This window comes from Calypte anna, chromosome 6 (genome assembly GCF_003957555.1).
Source record: "Calypte anna isolate BGI_N300 chromosome 6, bCalAnn1_v1.p, whole genome shotgun sequence".
Taxonomy (NCBI): domain Eukaryota; kingdom Metazoa; phylum Chordata; class Aves; order Apodiformes; family Trochilidae; genus Calypte; species Calypte anna.
In genome coordinates this window covers 22,481,064-22,506,016 of record NC_044252.1, presented here as the reverse complement: position 1 = coordinate 22,506,016, position 24,953 = coordinate 22,481,064, and the positions used below count along the sequence as shown (strand labels likewise).

General features: G+C 50.7%; 3 protein-coding genes across 7 annotated transcripts in view; 1 reads left to right on the top strand and 2 right to left on the bottom strand.

The window, feature by feature from the left end:
- WBP1L (WW domain binding protein 1 like) overlaps positions 1-3,297 on the bottom strand; it is a 59,778-nt gene extending 56,481 nt beyond the window's left edge. The window contains exon 1 of the mRNA XM_030453272.1: positions 3,217-3,297. Coding sequence (XP_030309132.1) covers positions 3,217-3,279 — 63 coding nt within the window. The 5' untranslated portion in view covers positions 3,280-3,297. The remainder of the gene's footprint in view (positions 1-3,216) is intronic.
- A 3,263-nt stretch (positions 3,298-6,560) lies between these two features.
- Positions 6,561-12,959, bottom strand: SFXN2 (sideroflexin 2). 3 transcript variants are annotated; one of them, XM_030453640.1, is made up of 12 exons: positions 12,891-12,959; positions 11,977-12,150; positions 11,498-11,668; positions 10,367-10,465; positions 10,154-10,229; positions 9,991-10,076; positions 9,251-9,311; positions 9,108-9,174; positions 8,513-8,562; positions 8,165-8,214; positions 7,868-7,915; positions 6,561-7,483 (listed from the first exon to the last, which is right to left on the bottom strand). In XM_030453640.1, the coding sequence occupies exons 2-12, from the start codon at positions 12,135-12,137 to the stop codon at positions 7,384-7,386; spliced, it is 969 nt and encodes a 322-aa protein (XP_030309500.1). In that variant the 5' UTR covers positions 12,138-12,150; positions 12,891-12,959; the 3' UTR covers positions 6,561-7,383. The 3 variants fall into 3 exon arrangements, with proteins under 3 accessions (XP_030309500.1, XP_008488619.1, XP_030309501.1); XM_008490397.2 differs by lacking the exon at positions 12,891-12,959 and having other exon boundaries at positions 11,977-12,194; XM_030453641.1 differs by lacking the exons at positions 10,367-10,465; positions 12,891-12,959 and having other exon boundaries at positions 11,977-12,194.
- A 138-nt stretch (positions 12,960-13,097) lies between these two features.
- ARL3 (ADP ribosylation factor like GTPase 3) overlaps positions 13,098-24,953 on the top strand; it is a 31,214-nt gene continuing 19,358 nt past the window's right edge. For all 3 annotated transcript variants that reach the window (XM_030453171.1, XM_030453173.1, XM_030453172.1), the window contains exons 1-3: positions 13,098-13,216; positions 22,484-22,627; positions 23,766-23,882. In XM_030453171.1, the coding sequence (XP_030309031.1) occupies positions 13,214-13,216; positions 22,484-22,627; positions 23,766-23,882 (264 nt within the window). In that variant the 5' untranslated portion in view covers positions 13,098-13,213. The remainder of the gene's footprint in view (positions 13,217-22,483; positions 22,628-23,765; positions 23,883-24,953) is intronic.

Below are 24,953 nucleotides of genomic sequence, written 5' to 3'. Positions count from 1 at the left end.
AAACCACCTTATTAGAAAAAGACAGATTCCTCAGACTTGTCACATAGTTAACATTCACTTAAATCTCTTGTTTTTTAAAAAAACAACAGTTGAGAAAACTATGTGATAATTAAACTGCAGGCATGGGAAGTAGACAGACAGTTCAAATAACCTTTACTCTGCCCTGTAGAGGCAAACTACAATGGAAAAGTTATTAATGTTTTAAGTTTTTGATTATAAATTTATCAAGTTCATTTTAAAATATATTTATTTCTGATTCCCCACTTTCTTCTTCCTCAAACTGAGAAGGGAGCACCCAGCTAGGGTGTCCAGTTAAGGTGTGACATCTACAGTCACAACTGAACATGGCTAGATTTTTTCTTCCTGTGACATTTATCCTGATTTTATTACATCATTGCAGTATTTCTGTCTGTAATATACAATATATGCTTCAACTCCAGTGAACAGAGCTTTGTGCTCTGATTACAAGTGAAACTGCAATGAATAGTCATTAAGAGTTTAATAACTTGGACTCGGGATGGTGATGAGCTAATTACCTTCATTCTCCTCCATCCACCACCTCAAACAAGTTCTTAGTTCAAAGAAACACCTTTGAAGATCCTAGGCTGCCTGGACTTATTTTAACCTGAAAAATCAGACCCTCCTTCAGAGTACAGTGTGCTCTCGGGAATGTTTGTTCAGTGCGGCTGGGCAGCACAACTCCACCTCCTGAATTATTTAGAGCACATATTTCCTGCAGCACCTCCCAGCCTTAGACCACCAGGTCTGTGGGACAGAATTACAGGCAAGGAGGCAGGGGTCCTGAACAACAAGCTCTCCTTGACAGCAGAAGCAAGAAAGGCACGGCAAATGCCATGGTAGATGGAAGCAGGCAGCAGTTTCAAGAGGCTGGAAGGGCTGCAACAATCTGGAGAGGACCAGAGGCAAATGCTGTCAGGGTTTCAGTGAGAAACACAGGAACCCTGGTGTGGAGATCTTCCAAGTCCAGTGCTGCCCCATTGCAGCTCTTCTCTACAAATCCATCAGCTTTGAGGAAATCAGGCTCCAAGGCAACACCAAAGCAGACAGAGCTTCATTACATACTCATTTTCAAGATCGTACATTACCACTGACATCTTTGAGTGGGTAGCTGTCAATCTCAATGCAGTGAGATAATACCAGCCTTTTGACAGACAGTCTACATTTAAAATCTAAAATAAACTTCAAGAGTTTTATATAGACAAACTATGAAAGGAAATGAGGAAAATGAGTAAAAGATGGATCTATATCTAAGTGCTCTAAAGAAAACAAAGGCCACCAAAGCTCTTCTCCCCCACTCTCATGTGTTGTGCCACTCAAGACTTATTATTTTAGGATTATTTCTGGTGTACTGACTGGAGAGGATATCAAGAAGTCATGTATGCAATTACCCCACAAACAACCTTGCTGTATGATGGCTTCCACTCCTTCATCCTTTTTCCTTACCTTCTTTTCTACTTCCTACTCCTTTCTTCTACCAGCTCCTTGACTAATGTATAAGCTGTACAAGGCAGGGAGCATCTTTCAGTCTTCAGAATATTTTAATTGGAATGTAGTGGGTTGAAGACTTTCACAGCTTCCTTATGGATAATCCTACCACCTGACCACTGCTCACAGCTGGAATACTGCAACAGCTAGAGAGCAAAACAGACCTGAAATGTGCTTAGTTTATGTACCTCGGCTTGCAGATGAATAGGAGTGAGCAACTGGACATCTATCTGTCCAAGGCAGTCGAGATTATGGGGAAGACATAGTCCAACACAATCCTGTACCTGCTTCCCTAAGGGTAGCTACAGCCAAACCTGTGCTTTGGAGTGGCTCATGGAGATTTGGGATGGCACTACCAAAAAGAAATTTCTAAAACGAAATTCAAAAAATGGATAACATCTGTAGTCATAGATAAACTCCTCACCTCTTCCTCCTCCTGCAGAAGCATTGAGAAGTGTTTCAATGGACCCCTTCCAGAAGGGACACTCCCCATCTACACCCTGTGACATTAAGCACCATGCAACCCACAGCATCTGCGACCTACAGTCAGCATCTCACTGGCTCAGACCTTCAACAAATGCAAACTACGATCTGTACCTTATAGGTAATATACCATATCAAATAAGAAGCTATCGTATTTGATCTGTGTTCTACATAGAGTGAGAAAAAGACATCTTGACTCCATGAACCATAAGATCCAGATTGTGCACAGGTTGTCTGGCCTCGTATAGTCCTCTCCAAGTCACACTGAGCATTACAGATCAAGGTGGGAGAGGTTTACAGGCATCTACACTGGGGGACCCAAGGACATCACTGGAAATCGGAACAGTACACACTGCAGTGTAGCCAGGAAACAGTGATGAAGAAGAGGCAATCAGCATCATTAAAAGCCTTTACAGGCACGAAGATGGCAATAAGCAAGTAGTCAGAACTTACAAAAAGACAAGGTCTAATTCCCCCTCAACCCAGTTGAAACATGCTCTCCCTTCCTTTCTTCTGCACAGAGACTTGCACCCAGCCTGCCCACCACAGTTCCTGACAGGGAAAGACCAGGTCACCACTCAAGTCCCAGTTCCCTGCCGATCCCGGTCCTCTGGACAGCTGCCCCGCTACCACCCTTCAGCTTATCCCAAACCTCTTGCAACTCTGACCCTTCACAGGCCACCTTCTTCCCTGTTGCCACCCTGAAAGACACATGCACCTCCCTCCACAGGTCCCTGTGCACCTGACAGCTCAAGCCTTGTGCCCCCACTATTGCCATCTTTCCCAGCATCTCCAGACAACCTCCATCTTCTTCCACATCCTGCAGACACCCTGCCATACAAAGCACCTACGAGAGGCACTGCCACCCATGCCTAGACCCCAACAGCACCTCTCCATCCCCACGACACACAAGCACCCCCAAACTCAAGTCTCTGCATCTCCCCCAGCTTAAGCCACGGGAGCTCCCCATCCCTTGAGGGGGTCTCCCAAAGCCTTTCCGTCCCCAGACCCCAAAGCCCCAGGCATCCCATGCACACCACTGCCCCTGCCAGCCAGCCTGACCTCCCACCCCTAAGGCCACCTCCATCTCCTCGAAGGGCACAGCCCCCCGCGCTCACACCGCTGCTGCCCCTGCCTGCGCGCCCCCCCCCCTGCGGTCCCCGCCCCAGGGACACTGCCCCCCAGCATGGCGCGACCCCAGGCGCACCCCCCCGGGGCAGCCCCTACCTGAGCAGGTTCCACGCTGGCAGGCAGCCCCTCAGGTAGGGCCTGGAACAGCAGCAAAGCCATGGCGGCGCGGAGCCTCCTCGCCATCCCCCCCACCCCCCGCTCCCCGCCTCCCCAGCCCGACTGCGGCCCGGGACGGGAGCCGAGGGGGCACCCCGCGCCCCGGACCCGCCCCAGCCTGTTGAGTATTGGGCGGATGGCGCACAGCTTGGGTCGCTATTGGCTCAGAGCGCTGTCACTTAGGGCAGGAGAGGGAGGGGCGGGGTCTGAGCGCCATCTTGAGTGTGGCGCACAGGGCAGGGAGCCTGGGGTGGGACGAGGGCTGCCATATTGTGAGTGGCGGAACTGGTTGGAGAGATGTAGGGGGAGTTGCCTCTTAGTCCTGAACCCCATCACCATGCACCCCCAGGGACAGCTGAGCACTGCAGAACAAGGGGGTTCACAACACCTTCCGTCCAGCCACAACCTCCTTGACATGCCAATGGCAACCAGAGGTGCATGCCCTATTCACCTGGTCACACACGGATACCATACCCCCTAAGCCTCCTCTCCAATGTGCCCACAGAGCTCCAGATCCAAACAGCCCACAACATGCTGTGTGGAGGCTGACATGAAGAAGGTGCCAAAATGGCAGCAGCAGCACAGAGTTGCACTCAAGGCCCCCGGCAGGCAGCCATGTGTTGGTGCCAGCCCCATCAGGAGATGGGAGCGGCATAGAGAAGAAGATCCCCCACTTCTGCTGGGTCCCAGTGTGTCCCCACACGGTTATCCTTTGCCTGGGCTTCCACCCCCTGGAGAAGTGAGAGCACTGGGGTTATCCGCAGCTCAAGGGAGATGTCCCCTCTTCCTGGCACAGTGGCAGAGGCCACGTTGCCACTCCTCACATGCCAGGCAGCCTTCCTGCTGGTTTGGCATGACAAAATTTATCAGATTCTTAGGTAACATGAGAGGAAAAGCCAGGAAAAAAAAAATCAATCTAGCAGCTTATCCTACCTTGGCATTTTTCAATCAGGGCAGTACTGTGGGCACACCTAGCCTTGCTGGATCAGCTTGCCTGCCTGCCAGGAGCTTGTGCACCCTGCTTGCTTCTCTTTCTGTAAACAGTTGGTTCACCATCCTCCACCAGTTTTTGGATGAGGAGCAAGCAGACAGCCAAGCCTTCCTGTTGGGCTGCTGATGCCTCAGAGGAGACCCCAGCTTCCTATAGCTCCTGGCCTCTCCTCGGGCTCTGTTGAAGCCCAACATGACATCTTTGATCTGGTTATCATTTAAAGGGAGCTTGTAAACATGCTGAAATAATAACATTTTGGCCCTGCACAGTTATTAAAGAGGCTTTATTCCTGTTCCTAGCTAGCCCTTAAATTAGAGGCACAGCAGGCAGAAGGCAGCAAGTGCTGGGGAGCACAGGACAAGCCCACATCAGGTGTGACTCATAGCTGGAGAGCAATTAACACTCGCAGCTCTTCTCAAACAGGCATGAGTCCAGCTCTGACTCCTAGCAGTCAGGTTTCCTTCCTGTTGCAGTAATGGGAAATGGGCACAGGGCCGGCCAGAGACACCCTTGGCAGTGTGGGGACTTGCTGGCTGCAGCCTGGCTGGGACCCCTCTGCTCCCCAGTTAGATAAAGGCAGGCTGGGAAGTTACTGTAGTTTTGAGGTCGCAGGCAAGCACTGGCTGCAGTGACCATATCCTGACACAGGAGTGATTTGAGCTGTTGGGTTGACTTAGATCCAGTGGGGGAGACTCCAACTACAACCTAGAAACCTCTCTGAGCTAAACTCAGCTAGCATAAATAGCATCAATCCAAAGCAGGAATCCATTTTCATAAGTTGATGAGGGAGGTCTGGCTTGAGGATGGTTTGCTGATCCTCCTAGCCCAGAGCAACCCTCTTCCTCTGGCCAAGAGGAATAAGCTGAACCACATGCCACTCCCCAGGGCAGGGGAGTGCTGGTACAAGATACCAATAGCTCTTCAGAGGGTCCCCCCTGCTCCATTGTCCCTCTAGTATGCCTGGAGACATGAAAAAAGGAGTGACAAAACCACTGTGGTCCCAGACGTGGCTTTTTGTGATGCTGCCTTGGCATCACTGTCCACAGAGCTCCCTGCCCTTCCGGGCCCCCTGCACACTTCTAACACAGGAAGGGGTACCAGCAGGACTGTGGCTCTGATGAGAAGGGGAAGGGCAGCTTTAGGGTGCTTCAGGACATTATTTTACAAGCATCACTGTGCCTCTGAGCATGCCAGAGGCACCCTGGACCCAACTACAGTCCAGGCTGGTACAGTTACCTATCTGAAAGTGCTGAAAGTAGTTTCAGGTGCAGTGCAAGAGAAACCTGAGTTAAGGAGTTTAAGAAAACCAGATTTGTCTCCTTGTGGCTTCTTTCCACCCCCAAAAGGAGTGACATATGTTTAATTTCACGTGCTTATCTATTATTTTAATTGCACATTAACAAGAGATCTAATAATGCCTAGGGAACAAATATAAGTCTGAACATTTTTCTGCTTTTTTTAGAGCTCTCATGAAGTTTTCCAGCTGTAGCTACATGCAGTTGAAGACTTTTATCCTCTGTCTGTCGCTGCTTGGACAGAAGCAAAACTGCTGTGGATAGTCTGGCCCTTCAAGCAGGGCATTATATGGGTTTGGCTGCTCTCTCTATAGGAGTGGAGTGGTTAATACCGGGAAAGCCCTTTGGCTGCAGATTGTGTCTTCACTCAGACATGAAGCTGATGCAGGGCAGCTGCATCATACGGCTGGTTAGGAACATGCTTGTCTCAACCAAGGGATGCTCATCAGCCTGCTAAGAACATGGACATGGTTGAGGATAGGGACTTTAGCCTAGAACATCCTCCTATGACAGCAGGTCGCAACAAATTCAAGCCATTCTTTTTTAAGGTGGTAGAGGCCATGTAGCAGACCCATGTTAGCATTATGCAAACTTGCCAGGCCAAGAAGACAAACAGCACCTATGGCTATAGAAGAGTCACCCACTGTCAACCTTCTCAGTCCCCCCAGTGAGACAAGTACCACCATAAGCACAGCACTGTCACCTCCCTTCGTCACTTGCCTCAGAACCATTTGCAGCCCCATGAGCCCCCTGAGGAAAGCTGCATGGGATGCCCAAGGATTTTAGGGCTCATGCCAGTCCTTGCAGAAGCTCACAGCTCTTCCTCCTTCTCCAAGGCCCTATGCTGCCCTTCATGGTGGTGCCTGCTCAGTCACAGAGCCTGCACTTTTCCCTTTCAAGGCAGGCATAAGACCACCTACCAGCCCTGCTCAGGGAACAAGACACCCAGAGATATACCAAAAACAGAAACTACAGCTATTAAGAAATAAAAAATCATTGCATTTTATTATTCAACCCTCCTCTCTGTCATTTTTAGTGCTGCTATTCAGAGCCTGAGTTAATGCCTCAACAGCTTTGTTACTCTCATCTCCTTCCCCCTGTTCAGGGCGGCAACGAGTTGACTGTCCCCCAAAGCTGCAGGTCTTTGGTCTTACCAAGAGATGCAAGGCAGGAGTGATGGCTGGCTCTCATGCTCAGAGGAATGTAAGAGTATCATCTTAAAAACAACTGGTTATTTCTCTCCAAGATTGTGGCAACTGCAAGCCTGAGCCATGATCCAGGCATTGGTCCCTCGACTTGGGAGTGCTCTCTATGCAAAGGGACAGGTTCCTTCTGGCCTGTCAAGGCATGATCCAGCTTTTGGTAAGAGGCCACTCTTGTGATTTAAGGCATCAGTGTGATTTGGTTACTGGAACAATTGCAAGGCACCTGCTTTTGGAGGTAGGAATGTGCTCTGAGCCCCAAAGAAGAGCCTGGTGCCTTGTGGGACCAAGTCCAATGACTGCATGAGGCTCAGATAGCTTGGGCAGGTCCTCCTATACAGGGCAGAAGCAAGGCACTGGAAGGACAGCCATTGCCCAGAACAAGAGGGACATGGGGGTGCAGGGACATGCCCAGCAGCAGAATGGGGGAGGCTTAGGACAAGCCAAAGTGCTGCAAGCTGGGCATGCAGAACCAGACCCTGCCGCTCTGGGGGAAGGAGACAGTGCTGGGCTAGTGGCAGGTCTGGCTGGACTGTGCTTCTGAGCCCTGCTCAGGGTATGTGTGGCTGGCGATGGCAGGGGGCCGAAGGGGTGCGATGGCTCCCAAGGTAGTCTTCATTCAGAGTCCCTTGTTAAAATACACGTATGGCACTTTGTCATCATGCTTGGCCACGATGCTGTCACGTAGCTCTGGCTCGAGGTCAGCCAGTGCAAGGGAGCTGTGAGGAGAGGGAACAGATACTGAGACCCGGGATCTTCCTTCCTAAGGAGTCCCACCCTTCCCATTGTCATTCAAGGTCCCTGCAGTTCCTGGGATCTTGCAGGCTCATGTCAAGGCCCACCACCCAGTCCCTGGCATCCACTGTTCCCAGTGCAGGGGGCTCAGAGCTGCCCATGGGGCTGGAGGTCTCAATGCTCTCAGCACAGAGTTCTCAGAGCAGGGGAGACACATGCTCTCCTGCTGCCCCGGGCACCAACGTGTAGAGGCAGGAGCTGCCTCGGGTTGAAGGGCGGGTGCCCATCACATCTCCCCCTGGGATGGGCAGAGAAGAGCTAGGGGAGAAGGAAGGCTCCCAGGGTTCTGCGCAGGAGGGGGAAGGTACCATCTCTGTGGGAACAGGGCGCAGGCTGCTGGCACCATGAAGAGGAGGCTGTGGGACAGAGAAGAGCCCAGTGTTAGTATTGGGAGTTGCAGCCCGTTTGCCCTCCAGCCACAGGGGTCTCAACCCAAGAGGTTCTGCTCACACCCTGCAACTCCCAGTAACTGGGGAAAGCCCAGGCTGAAAGGCAAGCAGCTCTTCAGTCCGCTGCTGCAAAATAAGCCTTTCTTATTGGGGTGGTTTCAGGGAGCCCTTCGAGCCATACTCCGGGCATCCCTGTGAGTTCAAGCAGATACTTACAAGCCCCCAGAGAGCAGCACCTGCAGAGGCCCATGGAGAACCCGGATCCGCTGCAAGGGAAGAGTGAAGAGTGAGTCCCCAGCCTCACCACAAGCCCCACTTAGAGTGTGGAGAGACTTCTTCTTTCAAGAGGCCTGAATGCCCAAAACCTCTGAGGTGCCACCAATCCCTGCCACCCTCCCACAGCCTCTCCATATCACCCGAGATACTTTTGGTGTACTGGTGACTCAAACAGGGGGCAAGGCAAGCCAGTCTGCAACCCATCATTTCATGCCCAGCATGCCAGCAGCAGGGGAGCAGGGCTGGGGCACCACATGGAAAACTGTGCCAGTAGAAAGGTGGGCTTACCTGCATGAAGGGGGTTTTCTCCAGTCGCTCCATGATGATAGGCAAAATAACTAGTTGCAGAGAGAAAAGGTCAGGGCTCCCACACAAGCCAGCCAGCAGGGCTACCCTGGCAGGAGCCTCCTCCCAGAGGCCATGGAAGTGGATGGGTTTTCCTGGGGGCTGCTGGATGTTAGCTTACGAAAGGGATCTGGCATGGGACTCCCATCCCTCCATCAACAAGGCAGCATGCTCTGTACTCCTCATGCTCCTGCCCCTGTCAGGCTTGTGGCATGGTAAGGGGCTCAGAAGGGCAAAGGAATGTGGGGCTGTGAGGCAAGGAGCCAAGAGAGCGGCCCTGTTCTCATGGGGTGCCATGGGAGCACGCCGCATCCCCCCCAGGCTGTGGGTTGTTATGGGGAAGGCTGAGGGCTTAGAAGGCTCTGATGGGAATGGCAGGATGGTGCAATCAGCTCCATCAGTGAGATGAGACCACACACCACCCAGGATGTGGGGTCACCTTCCCTGTTCTTCACAGGGGGAAACTGAGGCAGAGGAGGGTGAGGTGGCAGGTCACAGGGAAACCCCTGGTCCAACCCCCCTTCTGCCCCACACTTACTCATGCCTGGCGCTGCCATGGTGATCCTGGACACCACAACCTGTCCGATACCCTTTACTGCTGCTCTCTGCAAGCAAGAGCAGTGGTTGAGCTCTCACCCCACCACACTGTGCCCTGACCCAGACCCTCATCCTGAGACTCACCCTGGAGCAACCCAGCTCATTGTTGTCCCCATCTGTCACTGTCACCCCATTGATGATCTCCCTGCAAGAGACAGGAAGCAGTGAGGGGTGGACAGGATGGCCGGGGAGTCATGAGGAGGGCACAACAATAGGGTGAGGGGGTGCCAAGGTGTCCCCTGTGCTGTGCTGGCAGCCCCCAGCCCTCTCCCACGGCAGCGGGCTCCATGTATGCCCAGTGGTGCTGTGATCCCCAGCACAGCCAATGCTGCCATCTTCAGGGCATGGCTGCAAACAGGGTCTGGCTGTCCAAGGGACAGACACACTCCTGAGACCTGCAGCCAAGCCAGGGAACAGTCCCCCATCCAGTACCCCAGCTGCCTATGCTGTAACCTGCAGGGGATCCTGAACAACAGACACAGATCTCCACATGGGGGTCCCAGCACCAGAACATCATGGACTGGGGGCTCTTCCATGACAACATACAGAAGACCTTTGGTTTGGAGGGATCTTTCATCCCAGACCCCAGAACAGCTATCCTCAGCCCAAAATCCCCCTCTGGGCAGAGGCTGAGCCACCCCACTCATCAGCCTCCACCAGAGACCCAGAACCATGACTATGTGGACCCCAAATCACCTTTTTCCCGCCCTCTCACCCCATCCAGCCCCCAAGGTGGGGAAACCATGGCAGGATCCTGCCTGCCACCAGCTTGCCTTCAGAGGGAACTGGGTCCCTCAAGCACCCTGGCTGCACATAGCACTTACTGTTGTCTCATCATGGGGATATTGGCACAGTTGGCAGCAGCCACAGCCACGAAGGGCACCCAGCGGGCCAGCAAGGGGGGTGCTCGCTGTGGGGACAGGCTGGAGTCAGCTCAGGAGGGCAGGATGAAGCCAGCTGCCCCACCTGGGCTTTGTTCCAGCTTACCTTGGTGTAGAGGTTGAGTGCCACTGCGGTGGCCAGGGCCGTACTGGTGGCTGTGATGTAAGCTACCCCAATTTGCCTGGAGAGCCATTTGCAAAGAAGGGAGAGAAAAGAAACACCAACTCATTGATACTAATCCTTCATGATCAGGCACAGGGAATCATTATGGAGAAGGTCCTGATACAGAGTCCCCATCCCATGCGGGTGCACAATCACCTGAGAGAGATGGGGGAGGCAGCATTCCGGTTGGTGTAGTTAACGATGGCATTGAAGGATTGGTTCATCCACTGCCAGAAAACCACAGCAGGCACTGTCCTGTGGAGGGAGGGGATGAGAGAGCACCCAAGGGCCATCAGGGATGCCTAGCCAGTGCCTGTGGGCAGGCTTGGTGGGGGAACAGCCCTCAATACCCTTTTCCCAGTGTCTCCCAAGGGAAACTGAAGCACTGCGGTAAAGCCATAAACCAGTGGCACAGCTGGGAAATGACCCCAGGAGTCCCAGCTGCCGCAGGGCTTCGGGGAGCACAGGAAGATCCACAGCCCTGAGAGGCACTCGGCCATGGGTGGGAGACCCAGTTTTCTGCAGGGCAGCAGCCATCCTGCTGGGCTGAGATAAACCCTGGACAATGGGAGTGGCAAGGAGGGGATACATAGGAACAGAGGTGGTTTGGGAGATGACCAGGATGTCTGGGTTCCTACTGGTGTGGTCTTAGCAAGCTTTGGGATGCAGGCAGGTGGAGACAAGCTGGGAAGGGGGTGACCCATCAATACTAGGAAATCCTTTATCCAGGCTAAACATCACAAGCAACAAGAAAACCAATCCAGCAAATAGGTATAGGGATCCACTGGGAGAGACACTGTTTGTCCTACATGTGCTCTGCCGTGGAGACAGGATTGCTCACCCTCCCAACAGCCATTTCAGAAGGGAAATGGAGGGAGCTGTTGGTGTGGGCTGGGGATGCTGGAGTAGTCTGGCCTGGGAACATGTCTGGTTCTCAGTTTTGGGGCCATTATGTGTGTACAGAGCACAAGCAGCAGCTGTGCAGGACTTAACCATGTTAATCATTACAGGGGCTTGGGGAAGAGCTGAGCTAAGCTGAGAGCTCAGGACAAAGCATGACCATGCTGGGGGCCAGAAGGATTCATGATGCTTCCACCACAGGCTGGGCACCAGGGACAGGGCATGGGGACATGGGGCTTAGCCATGGGACAGATACAGGTGCAGCAGCCATGGGCATGCCTCAGGAGTGGAGTAGGCAGAATGACTGTGCCCCATCCTTCAGGGACCACTCAAGGGGCTGGGGGGTGTCAGGGCTGCACCCCTAGCCTGGAGTCCTCAGGGTCTCACCGGTAGAACTGGAGCATGCAGCCAGTGAGAGCCATGCCCCCAGGCACCTGGAAGGACATCCTCCCGATGAGGTTCATCTTCTCACCACTGTCAGGGTGGAAGGCTGAGTCATACAGCTTCTTGGCGTAGAGCAGCTGCTCCTGCCTGCTTCCTGGTGGCACCAGCCCGGCCCTGCAAGCCCAGAGACCATCAGGGTGTGTGCCAAGCAGCCCCACTGGCACCTGGCACTGCCAGGGCACAGAGCCCCCGGCACCCAACATGAAAGGTAGAGGAAACATCTGTAAAGGAAACTTGTCTCAGCTTGAGGCTCCTGGGAGAAGCCTGGGAAACTCCCCCAAAACTGCCTCCAACAGATGTTACCTCCCAGCGTGCCTGCTGGGGAACCACTGCCTCCATCCCCTCATATCCCCACAGGGTGGTCTGATACAACCATGGGCAACAGGGATGGCACCTTCAACAGCTGCACCCCAGCCCCTCACCTGCAGCCTTCCACCAGGGCCTTGGCTTGGTCCAGCTCCTTCTCTGACACCAGCACAGTCCGTGGGTCAGTGATGTTGAAGAAATGCTTCAGGCGCCCCATGAAGGTGCTCTGGTCCCAGAGTGGAGCATCGATGTTGAAGTCAAGGGGGGTGGTGGCCATTTTTGGCACAGGTCTGGGCAGGGGGAAGAAGGTGGCTCAAAGGATCCTGCCTTGTTTGCCTGTTAGTTTTGGGCCTGCCACTGCTACAGGAGCAGTTCACAGGGCAAGAGCCATGGCAGGTTTATATTTAACAGGAAAATTGGACTTTCAGCAGCCCTGAGCCCAGAAGCCTCCTGCACCAAGGCTGCCAGCTGAATGCTGCAGCAAGGCTGCTCCTTCACACGGTGCCCTCCCTGCATCGGGACCCCCTGCTTGCACTGCCCCCTCCCCAGGCACCCGGCACCCCCTCCTTGGTCTGGGACCGTGCATTACAACACCGCAGGGCCCAGCCCCCCTCCACAGGGCTGCACTGCCCTGCCCTGCCCCACCAGTGCTCCTCACGGGGGAATTACCTTCTCCTGTGCACATGGCACTGCAACCCCTGCACTGAGCTGTGCGTCCCACGCTGTGGCACTGCAACGCACGCTCCCATGTCTGTGTTGCGTGCCCCCCAGAACACTGCCTGCACAGCCGCTCCTGTAGCAACGTCCAATGGCACTGGCACTGCACTACACTGCACATCAGTAGTACTGCACTACAATGCACATCAGTAGCACTGCACATCCCCCGGAGCACTACGTGGCTCTGCACCCCCGCGGCGCAGCACTGAACTGCACTACGCTGCAGGGCACTGCACGCCCCCCTGGCGCTGCACAGCGCAGCGCAGCACATCGCATGGCAGCGCCCCAGCCCCGCGGCCTCACGCGTCCCTACCTGCAGTCCCCAAGCCCCTCGCGCGCCTTCTCCAGTCCACGTGGCCCCTACCTGCCCCCGGCGCGTGGCCGCTCCCAGCCAATCACAGGATCCCAAGCGGCCGCGCCCATCTCCCCCCCCACACCCACCCGGCGGGGGTGGCTCCCTCTGCGCGCGCGCACCGCTGGAGGGGGTGGAGCTTCCAGTGGCAGGGGCGCCGGGCTCCGCCCCTCCCGCCGGCCGCAGTCACGCTCCGTACGTCCGGCGGGAAGCGCTGACGCTGTACGTAGCGGCGGCGTGTGCGTGACGCAGTTGCCCATGGTAACCCCGGAGCCGCGCAGAGGATGGTGAGTGGGGCGGGGGGCGGCCGTAACGGGGACGGGGCCCGAGGGGCAGCGGAGGGCCGGCGGCGCCCCATTGAGGGCCTGGACAGGCCTGAGGTCGGGGGCGGCCGCTGAGGGTGAGCGTGGGGTGATGCGGGCCGGAGGCACTCGCCCGCGGTGCTGGAGCGCCGTCCGGGGCTCACGGTAGGCGCTCTGGCAGGCCTGGGGCCGTGAGGGCCGGAGACGCCCGCTCCAGCAGGCCTGGGGTCACCGGGATCGGGGGTGCCCACGCGGGGAGAGCGTAGGCGCCTGGGGTGCCCTGGTAGACCAGGGTCATCAACTCAAGAGGGCATGGAGGCCCTGAGTCTGCGTGGGCTGGGGGGTACCCAGGGTGCTGGTAGGGCTGGGTTTGGTGTAAACTTGGGGCCTCTAGCCATGGGAGATCGTGGCTGGGCCTGGGGTCCTGGCAGGGGCTTAAAGCTATGGGGAACCTGGAGAAGGGGGTTGAGTCAGGTTCTGGCAGGGACTGGGAGTTTTTGAGGAAGATGCTAGGAGGGGCCTTCACTGGGATGGGGTCAGCCTGCCTGGAGTAGATTCAGTCAAGGTGTAGAAGTCATGATGGATGTTTGGGTGATCTGTAGGGCTGGGGTGCTGAACAGCAGTGCCCCACTCGACCTGAGGAGGGAAGGAATGATGGAGAAGCCTGGCAAGGAGGGAGGACAGTGTTCAGGGACTGAGTGCTATGGAGGACCTGGAAGCACCTACAGCTGTGGTGGGACACTGGACAATTCCAGCCAAGGTGGCAGGGGGCCACTCTAGGGCTTGGATCCTGTCTGCAGAAGTTGAGGGGGCTATAGGAGAGCTTGCTGAGTTGGAAGGGATAGTTGTTGATTAACAGCCTTGGAAGGGGAGTTCTGTCATAGCAGAGAAAGTCTGGATGAAGGAGCTGGGTGTTCAGGAGTGGATAGGGCTGAGGCCTGATACTTGGTGGCTAAAAGAAGCCTGCCACTTTGGGGGGGATAAACAGTCCGGTGAATTACTGGGAGCACTAGGTCAACGTTGTTGGGCTAGGATAGTTTGCTGGGATATTGTGTACTCTGGGCGGTTTCTCTCAGGGGCTGGGGAGATGAGGGACAGTCTGCACTGAAAAGAAGAGTTAATTCACTGAGGAAAGGCTGGAAGTGGAATTTTTATGCTGATGAGAGAGGACCCAGGGAGGAAAGAAATGTTCAAGAGGAGAGACATGAATTTTTTTACAAGGACCAATGCAGACTGAAGGGAGGAATTTAGGTCTTGGGTGTTGTGAAGGATCTGGTTAGGATGGAGAGCAATACTGGAAGTCCATTCGGTTGGTGAGGGTGTATTGTAGTCTGAAAGAAGGTTGGGAGAGGGTTGGATTATGGATTAGGATGTTGGAAACAATCTGAATTCAGATGCTGGAGTGGTTGGGGTAGAAGAAGTGGGATGCTGGCAGAGTCCAGCAAGGATTGGACTTAGGAAGAAGAGCTGGTGCTGCTGGGTAGGGGTGGTGAGAGCTGCAGTAGGCAAGGGAGCAGCTGCTGAGGATGCAGCATGTGCAGAGAGTACAGGCAGAAGGAAATAGGAATGGGAAAAGAGCATCCCTGTGGCTGAAGATGTTTTGTCCAGGATTCATGCAAGTGGACAGCACAGGGGGAAGTCTAAGTGATGGGAGGAAGGGTGGCTCCTCATCTTCACTGGATTAATTCTGGCTGTATCTCTGTGGCCCTGCTGGGCCACAGAGAAGGAGATTGAGATAAGGTCTATGGGATCTGCCCTATTTTAGATCAGTTGATAATAGAGCATGTCACATCAGACACTGAAGCCATCACGGGATGGATATCTGCTGTAAAGATGAGGGCAGCTGCCTCCAGCAGTGCAGTGCTTTGTGGGACACATTTGGTCTGCAGCTGCTGCTAGCCAAATCTGCTCTTCTGCCTTGTGATGTCCTGATAAACTGGTGGGATCTGGCTGCTGTTACCCCAGTGCTTTGTGTGTGGAGAGGGTGGACTGGGTGTTTTCCAGTGTTTGTGTTATTTGATACAGCTTTTTACTGCCTCTTTGTCTATTTGCCATTTCTGGGAGTTGTTTTTTCAGTTGCAGCCTCTCAGGCAAGGTGGGTGGCACTGGGGGGGGGAGGGGCCTGGTGGGCTGGCTGGGCTGGGCAGAGGGCTGCAGAGCTCTCTATTGTCCATCTAGATTCTCACCTTTCACTGAAACAAGATAATCCTCAGTGGTTGAAGCTCTATGAAACACCAGCAAATATATCCAAAGCAGCCTGGGGGTGTGGATCAGCAGTCAGAAATGATCCAGACAGCCTATTGTAACAATTTACTGTTTGTCATCTGAGCTGCAGTAGCTGCCCATGAGCACGTTGCTGCCGTGTCATGATTGAATTGGGAGGTGCTTAAACCCCCTTCTGTGACGGCTTGCCCCAGCTCCAGTGATAAGAGGGTTAGTGCTGAAGTTTAAATTATTTTAGTGTTCATCCAACATTAAAATGAGTAAGTGTAGAGGGGAAGCATCTCTTTCCGCAGAACGTAACAGCATTTCTCACAGCTGTGAAGCAGGAGTAGTAGAACGTTGTAGGTGGAGCATGGAGGGGAAGAGGAGCCATAAAACTGCATAGCATCAGGGATGAGTAGGGCTGGAGTCTTTGGCACCATGTGCAGCATCTGTGGTGGGTGCACAGCAAGCATGAAGGAGACTGCTACATGAAAGGGTATGCAGCTCTCCAAAGTCTAGAGAGTCCTGTGTGAAGCAGAGCTTGTGGCTTCCCCATCACTCTAATAACAATCTTTGCTGAATGAGATAGTGTGTTATGGATAGATGGCAGGACCAGAGCATGGCTGGTGTTTTTCTAAATCTGTTGATTGAAGATGACTTCATGGTGTCAAAACCAGAGTTCTCAAAGCATAGCCTCATTTTACAGTTGAGGAAACTGAGTCATGGAGTGTCCAGATGACACTAGGCAGATCTAATGAAGAAGATGAATTACCAGCATAGCTAAATGCATAGTCAGGCATCTTTCTCCTGGTCTTGAGCTCATGTATCTAGCAAAACTAGCATCTCCCTGTTGCCTGCTGTAGGTATACTTAGTATCCAGAATTTATTTCTTTAGTTCCTCATTGCATGGCAATTTGAAATGGTACCATTAAAATCAAAATGCTATCAAGAACGTTAATAATGCCTCACTGCTTTGGTTTCCCAGTGGTGTTCCATGTCTTTTTTGTTTGTTTGTTTGTTTATTTTATTGATCATTGCCACGCTGGTATGAGAAAGGGCCTGCAGGTAGGACAGTATACCAGCAACTGGCCAACACTTTGAAGTTCTGAAACCTGACAAAGACTGCTGATGCTGTCTTGTGCTGGACATCAGCTCTTCTCTGCACAGGGCATAATACATAATGCTTTCTTCAAACTTGCTAAAACCAGAGGAGTTTGATTTTAATTAGGAAAGGAGGGTCCGTGTTAGTAGTGGTTAATATATCAAACCAGAATGCACTGTGCAACCTCTTTATCAGAAAACTGTGTTAGTAGGTTTGAGCTAGAAAAACCCTGTAGGTGATTCAACTCTATTAAATTTTGGATTTTAATGCAGAAAAGAAAGTCTGCATTGAAAGACACCATATGGTGGAGGCATGCAGCAAGCAAATGATTTTTGGGAGTTTTGCCAGAGTAAGAAGTATTGAATAAACTGTGCTCAATAGATTAATTTACTTCGGTTGTGTTTTGAAAAAGACTGGGTGATTTTATGACCATTAGTGACATTTGCAGTTCTGCATCTGAAGATAAAGGTAATCAAACGTCATTCTTCAGGGCACCAGCTAATCAGTGCAGTTGTCAGGAAGGACTCCCCTCCTCCAGCTCTGTGTGTTCAGGATTGCAACCTGGACAACAAATGTAGCCTCAAATATCCACTGCTGAAAGCAGGATATTTGGCTCAGCTATGCGCTTTGTCCTTCCTCATGCCAGCTTCTCTTGAGTGACTTTTTGAAATTATCACATGCACTCTTGTCTTTGACTTGCTCTTTAAAAACAGTGAGCTGCTACCATATTGCTTACTTAAAAGTAAATTCCAGGCCAGAGCTGTGCTAGATGTTCCCCATACTGTGGAACTACAGTCTGTCTGAGGTGAGAGATAACTGAGTGATACGAGTCCCAGGCAGGTTCAGACTTGGCATGTTCACCACCTAAACTTCATCAAGGATTGTAGGTGTGGCAGAGAAGGAATTAACAGGAGAATCATGAGGTGCTTTTGTGAATATTTTGTGAAGTTTCTCCCACGGTTGCAGGGAAGGCAGAAAGGTTTGAGGAGAGAGCTCAGCAGTGCTGGGGACCCACGGGGACACAAGAGCTGTCACCTCCACGACAAATGCTCTTGGCTGGGGAGGGTCTTGTGGGTGAAGATAAGTGACTTATGGTAACAGCAGGAGGGAAGAGAATGTTCGTGCAGGGGTGTAGAGATGGGGAGATGTAGTCACAGTGGCATGCTGAGGTGCTGAGCTTTGCGGCTGTATTACATCTTGGTGAATTTATTTGATTCTAGCTAAATATCCACATCCAGTGGATAAGCAATTGCTTGTGATTGAAGGTGGGTTTATTTTAAATTCATTGTCTCAGATTTGTGGTTAATAAACCGAATACATTTACTTCTCCTTCCTAATAGGAATCAACCATGTGCTCTGCAGTGGCTTGTGGGCTGTGCCCTGTGTATCCAGACCTCAATATGAAGGGAAATTGTTCTTTCCATTATGGCTTTATATTGCCAACCTGTTAGAATATATAAATAGATTATCTCGATGCTCTGTTTGTCCCAAACCAATTTTTGCTTTGGCCTATAAAGTGAATCTTCCTTTCAGTGGCTTCTGTGGTACAGGATGTAGTTACATGCATCAACTAGTTCAAAAGACCCATATACAGCATGGATTTAAGGCTGAATAAACCCACAAAACCCTTAGCTAAGACTATAAATGTCACTGTATTTTTATGTATGTCTGTATTTTTTTTAAGATAATAGGATCACTGCATGCAGCTATAACTGAAAGTCCTTTGATAATTCAGTGGGTATTTTAAACCTAGCAATGATATACTTTCATAAAACCACACATCCCTGTTTTCTGAACAATGCTAATAATTAGCTTTGCTTTCATGCTCGATGTGTTTATGGGTGCTCTTGCCCATTTAGTTGCATCTCTGAATTTAATGCTGCACTCTGATTTTGTAGTCATTGTCAGGAGTCTTTTTTTTTCTCTTGTGTTCCCACACACTTTCTGGAGAATGCAGTCTCCTCATTGCTGACCCCATCAGTCTGTCTCATGATGCTTGTAAAGCAAATGCTCTCCACCAAGGACAAAGATGTTTTTAAACAAACCAATCTGATATAAACCATAGTTTGCTTAACCCAGGGGTGACCAAAAAGTGATTGCTGGCTGACTGTGCCCAGCCTTGAGCTGCTGTGTACAGCTGCCCTTCTCAAAGCCTGCACGCACTGCCACGCTGTGCTCTTCATTATCTGAGCAGCATCTGCAGTTCCCTTCTCTGTTACAGATGCCGCAGTCTGCTTACTTTTGTGCAAATGACACACTGCCCTTATACTACCATCAGTTGTCTATGCAGCTTCTCAGCCAGCCAATGTCTCCACTGTCCTGCTCAAGACTTGTCCTGCTCCTCATCCCAGATGCCCCAGTGAGCTAGTACTGTGGGCCTGGCTGCCATGCAGGCATCCTGGGCGTCCTCTCTCCTCACTGCAGGTTGAGTCCCAGCATTGAGACTGCTCCTCTTCTGTTGCCCCCAAGTACAAATTTTTCCCATTTCATGGCTTTCTACCTGATATCTCCCACCAATGAAAAGGGTTTGGTTTCTGACTCTCATCTGCCTAAGTTAGTTTCAGCCTTATGTTTGTGAGCAGAGAGGTGCTCATCCATCAGTGTGTGTGCAGTAAGGGTTGTTTGTCCCACATAGTGATGGCGTGCAGCAGGGAACTCGACTGAGTAATTTTTTCCAGTCTACTAAGCTGTCAGGAAATGCTTTCTGTCTTCCTAGCTAGTGTGCTTATAAGACAAAATTAAAAAAATAAAAATGTTAGAAACCCGTCTGTGTGTGGCTTTCCTTAATCTTAAATCTTCACTAACTAGACAGAGAATGCTGAGTGCAAGTTTTAAATAATATTGACAAAATAGTAGCAATCATAGTAACCCATACTATTATTTGGCCCTTGATTTAAGTTGTATATACAGACTGTGTAACCTATTCTGGCAGCTACTGAAATAAAATCCACTTCTCTGTGTTGGCTTGCTTGTCTTCCAGCCTTTTAAATCAGCTTACTTTATACCTTAGAGAATACTTTTATTTCTATATATATCCTCTCTTCTATTGGCTACCCCAGATAATCCTGTGATCAGCCATGCAGCAGTGTCACTTGAGTAGAATATGGAACGATGCTGATCATTTTCTCGTAGGCTGTCATACTAGCCCAGAAATAGCATCTGTCTACAATGGGAGAAGCTCTGTTAACATTTACAACTGTTCCTCTTCCCGACCCCTGAGAATTGCTCAGTGGTAGCAATACTTTGTAATACATTTTTTTGCACTCACTATTTTAGATTTGGATTCTGAAATATAAAGGCCCCTAATCCTGATCTTCTCTGGGATACACTGCTCTGCTCTTAGCAAGTGGTGCTGTGAATAGGATTAGCATTTCAACAGCTTCTTTTTTTAACTGTGAGCAATAAACTAAAATGATAGGGCCTGATTCAGAGCTCTCTGGTCAGCAGTAGTACTTTGGCTGGTGTGTGTTGGCTGTGGGTCAGGTCCATAAGAATGGGAAATTCAGTGTTTCCTTGGAAAGAGGGAGCATGTGTGAATTTTAGAGTTCCTGCTCCTGTGAGGTCTCTCTGCATCGAGCTGAAATCCATGGATTTACAAGTCAGCAAACACAACTGTAAAATTGTCTGCAGGTGAAAAGAAAATGTGTTGCTAGTCATGGAGTTCAAACTTGTGTTTTTTAATGATGTCAAGGGCACTTAGGACATGCATGTAAACAAGTAATCATTAGCAGTATTTCTGCTGCTCTTCCTTTTTTTTCCCCTTAAATGTGTGGTTGTGCAGACTGTTGTTGGGGCAGAACACAGCTTGGGTTCTGCAGCTGGGGCATGGACTGTTGGCTTGGGAGAGCTTGCAGTGACTGTAATGAACACAGCCCTTCAAATTCATTAGCCACGGGCCCATGGGTGAGAGCCAGCTGTGAGCATCTGGCCCTCAGGTCTCAGCATGTGATCTTGCATGCCTGCACACTTCCACTAAAAGCAGTTTGGGGATTTTCTGTCCCTACACCATGCAGGTGTGGCACCCTTTACCAAGCAGAGTCCTGACCAACAGCTCTTGAGCAGGCCCTGGATTCCCAGTTCTTTACTGGAGTGCTTATGATAGAGGTGGTACCCTGAGCCTGCATATTGGGCTGTAAGACTGTGGTTTTGCTGCTCCTTGCAAGAGATCTGAATTTCTCAACTTCAGCTTTTTGCAGTGCTTTTTAAAAGCACAACAAACAGTGGCAATTCTGCAGCTTTCTTCAGATACTCTTCCAACCCAGTTCTATGAAGTTCCTTCTCCCTGTTTCTTACACATTTTTGTGTATATTTGAGCTGTGTCTGGCAATTGAATGGAAATCCAATAAATTACTTAAAAATGCTTAGAGGGGTGCATGAAATCTCAAGAGCTTTTGAATCTCACTGTGTTTTCTTCCAGCATTACCAGAAGCTTTGACATGGCTACCTGTAGTGTCGTGTCCTTTCTAAAATGCTCCCCACCTTGGAGCAGGGGGGTGAGGGGTTGAAAGCGGCATTTTCCAAACGGCTGAGGTGGGGCTTTCCAGGAGTCTGCAGAAGGGCCCTGCCACAGACAGAAAATGTGTTGCAGCGGTGATGGTTGTACCACGTCCTGCAGCTCTTTATCTTGAGGACAGGTTTCTGATTGCTGTGATCTGGAGGGGATTGAGAGCAACCTTCACGGCTCAAATAGTCCTTGGCTCCCAGCAGGAATATTTAAAGGGTGTAGTTCCTCATAGCAACAAAGCACTTAATGACATTTAACTAATTTCACCATTACTGGTTGACAAGAAGCAGTGTCTCCATTTTGCAAATGGGAGGACAAAAAAACTTGGGAGATGGTCCCTCTTGGGCCCAGATCTGTGCTGATACAGAAACTTTGTTCCCAGCTCTGGCTCTTGGGTGAGCTGAAGAGAAATACTTTGCCATTATCCTTCAGGACATGGAAATTGTCTGGGAGAGATGAAGCAGGAGTCCTCAGGGCTGTAGGTGTATTCCTCTCTCATATTTGCTTACACAGATTACTTCCAAGAGCATATGTGTCCCCAGGCTGGATCTCAGTGTGGTGTACACTGCTCAGGCTCTGAGGAGAGGTCCCTGCCAAGCCGTAGAGTGCAGAGCAGCACCACATCATGTCCAAGGACATCGGGATAGTTGTAAGCTCTCAGCCTTGTCTCCTTGGCTGCAGCTGCCCCTTTCCTGTGGGGCCAGACTGGGCAATGAGAAGCAGGTGGAAGTGGGTTGATTTGCATCTCTCAGTTATGTGTCAGAATCCACAATATTTTCCAGCCATTTTAGAGAGGTCTCAGCAGTGGCATTGACAAAAGCTTGGGTGTGCTGCTGTAACGTGTGATTGTAAATGAGCTGACCTGCATATTCTGTTTCCTAATCCTGAGTGATACTGTCAGCTCAGAGAGCTGAGCCTAGCTAATGACTGAAATCCACTGTGCTTTTCTTAGCGAGGATGTGTGGTGATCTGAGATAGTTGTTAAGTGCTACATCCTGAGAATCAGAACTGCACGTGCCCCAGGGGTCCAGCATGTTTTAGACAGATAAACGGGGTTTGAGATGATCAGAGAGTTACTATGAAAAGAACTGATGTCAGGTACACAGTAACCTGCAGTTAACTAGGAGGAATGTTAAATTAATGGGGTTTTCCCTGTGATAAAGATAATGAAGGGCTCACAAGGACTTGGTTTGCAACTCCTATACATAATATCTATAGGCACAGTCTTCCTGGCACAGGGAATGCCAAACAGCTGACAGGACATGTAGCCAGTGGTGCACCCCACTGAGCAACATTTGCACTTTCTGAGAACTTGTCAGTACTCTCTGAGATGAAGAAAATTTGGGATCCACTGTTATACAGAACTCATTTCAAGGCAGGAGGGCAGAGGGGAGAGAGTCAAAGGGGAGAATAACAGCTATGATCTCTCTTGTGGATTTAGGGTTTACTGTCAATCCTGCGTAAACTGAAAAGCACCCCAGACCAGGAGGTGAGAATTCTCCTCTTGGGACTGGATAATGCAGGCAAGACCACACTCCTGAAACAGTTGGCATCTGAGGACATCAGCCACATCACACCAACACAGGTGAGAAAGGCCTTTCCCTGCCTGAGGCAGTTCTTGTGGTCCCATCTGCCTATCATACAGAGCACTAATCATTCAGCAGAGTATTTCAGTAAAAGCGGGAGTGATTGAAGCCTGGTGCACAATTAAGTTTTTGTGTTATCTTCATAAGACGAGGCTCCCTGAAGACACCAGAGAGCATCAGGCCTGATCTGTCAGGTAATGAAAAAGTAGATGAGTGCTGTGGACTTCTGCAGAAGGCTTTTGGGTCATGCTAGAGGTGCATGGATGAGAATTTGTTCCTGTTGTCCTTGCCAAACAGTAGACATATACAGGTGATGCTACAGAATTGGGCAAGCCCCTGTGTACTTGCATCTTTCATCTTGCCATTTCCAAGGGTCCTGCATATTCTAGCACTTCTTCTCTGATGTCCCTGGTCCCTATTCCTTGAGCCTCAAAGTTGGAAAGAGCGATGTCTCCCATCAGAAGCACTGCAGCATCAGTTCTGTGTCGACCAGATGAGGTTGCTAGAGAGCTATGGGAGATACTTCCCCCCAACCCATAGCTGCCTCCCAAATTTCCCAGCCCCAACACCCTGATTCCAAGCCCCAGTCCCCTGGGTGGTGTGGCAGCACACTGCCAGCCCACGCCACATCCTGTTTTTCTACTTGAATGCCCTTTCAATTGGTGCTATAATTGATGAAATGGACCCTTCAGACGTGCAGCTGTTGCTCTTTTAAGCCCAGCATTAGCTGTGTCGTGTCGAATTGAGCTGAGACCTCTGGCTTCGTGTTAGCTGGGACTCTCTGCTCAGCTTTCATAAGCTCATTCCTGCTTCTCACAACGCCCTTGTATTCTCCTTATCTGCAGCTCTCTCAGCTCTTCCTGCACCCACCCTGCTGAGCCCTCCCAGGGCAATAACTGCATCATCTGTCTCCATAGCCATGACAGCATCAACCCTTGACCCCAGAACACTGGCAAACTGATGGTTTGGTGGCTGTGTTCAGTTTTGCCAGCACCTTTCTCACAGCTGATCCATCTTGTTGGCTGCCCGTCCCATCTTGATGCACATTGTAGGCACGGGATATATATTCACTGCCTGTGAACGTGCTCCAGCCATTCAGGTTAATGCTCTATGTGGCTTTGTTTCTGCTCTTTCCAGGGCTTCAACATCAAAAGTGTACAGTCTCAAGGCTTCAAGCTGAATGTATGGGACATAGGTGGACAGAGGAAGATCAGGCCATACTGGAGGAACTATTTTGAAAACACTGATATCCTTGTGAGTATTGGCTGCAGTTGAATGGTGTGTTCATGCAATGGCTTTCCAAGGTCTCAGCCAGAAATTCAGGAACAAGTAATGTAATGTCCCAGACCTCAGCAACACCATGGCCATTGTAACAGGAGTTATTCTGAGTGAAATGGCAAGATTGGTTGGGTGCAGTAAGAAAAATACAGTGATGTTTGTAGAAATCATTCAGTTGTATGTTTTTACTTTCACAGGATGGTGCTGGTTATAGCCAGTTCCTTTCCTCTCATCTCAGTCTCCTTCAAATGAAAGAACATTAATAACTTGTAGTTTGCCCATCTATAGCTCCTTTCATTGGGGACTCTGGAGGCCTGCTGAGTATTAGCCTCATATGTAGAGGTAGGTCAGTATGGTGCCTCTGTTTTATAGTTGGAGAAACTGAGGCACAGCAGAATTAAATGTTGCGTCTGACATCAGGAAAGCTTCTTGATGAGGGACAGATACCCCCTGTCTTTTTCCTCGGTCCTTTAATCATAAGACTGTCCTTTAATATTCTTGACATCTTAGCTGTAATTATCTCACAGTTAGCTACAGATGCCTACAGTTATATTTACAGTTCAAGACCTTTGTGTTTCCATGCCAGAGCACGTTACCCTGGAACCCTCCAAGTACTGTCCTGACTAGTTTCGAAGAGCATCTCTTAACATACAACCATGTGTGCCAGGATGAAGGCAGGCTGGGGGCTCCAGGCCTTCTCCCACCTTGAGTCATGTTTCCCCTGGAAGCAAAAAAAGGCAATTCTAAGCCAGGTCTGGAGGGCTCCCATGGGAAGGTGGAAATTTTCTCAGAAAGACACCCTTCCTCCTTCCTATCACACACACTTACTATGTCAGGAGTTTAGTTGACTCCCACAGAAGGTTTGGTGCAACTAGGAATAGGGCATTCTGCTCCAAGGCTCATGTCAGGGTCCTGAAGGGCCTGGCTGTACCTGCAGGCTTAGAAAGCACTGTCCAAATTCAGCTGTTATTTAAATGGGACTAGTAAACCCTCAATAATCTCTTATGCAGACCCAATTTTTCAGCCTTAACTTGGATACTGATAATG

Coding starts and splice junctions, on each gene's coding strand:
- SFXN2 (XM_030453640.1), bottom strand. CDS start 12,137: ATGGCCACCACCCCCCTTGACTTCAACATCGATGCTCCACTCTGGGAC. Junction 11,669..11,976: donor GCCCTGGTGGAAGGCTGCAG/GTGAGGGGCTGG, acceptor CTGGGCTTGCAG/GGCCGGGCTGGTGCCACCAG. Junction 10,077..10,153: donor CACTCAACCTCTACACCAAG/GTAAGCTGGAAC, acceptor CTGTCCCCACAG/CGAGCACCCCCCTTGCTGGC.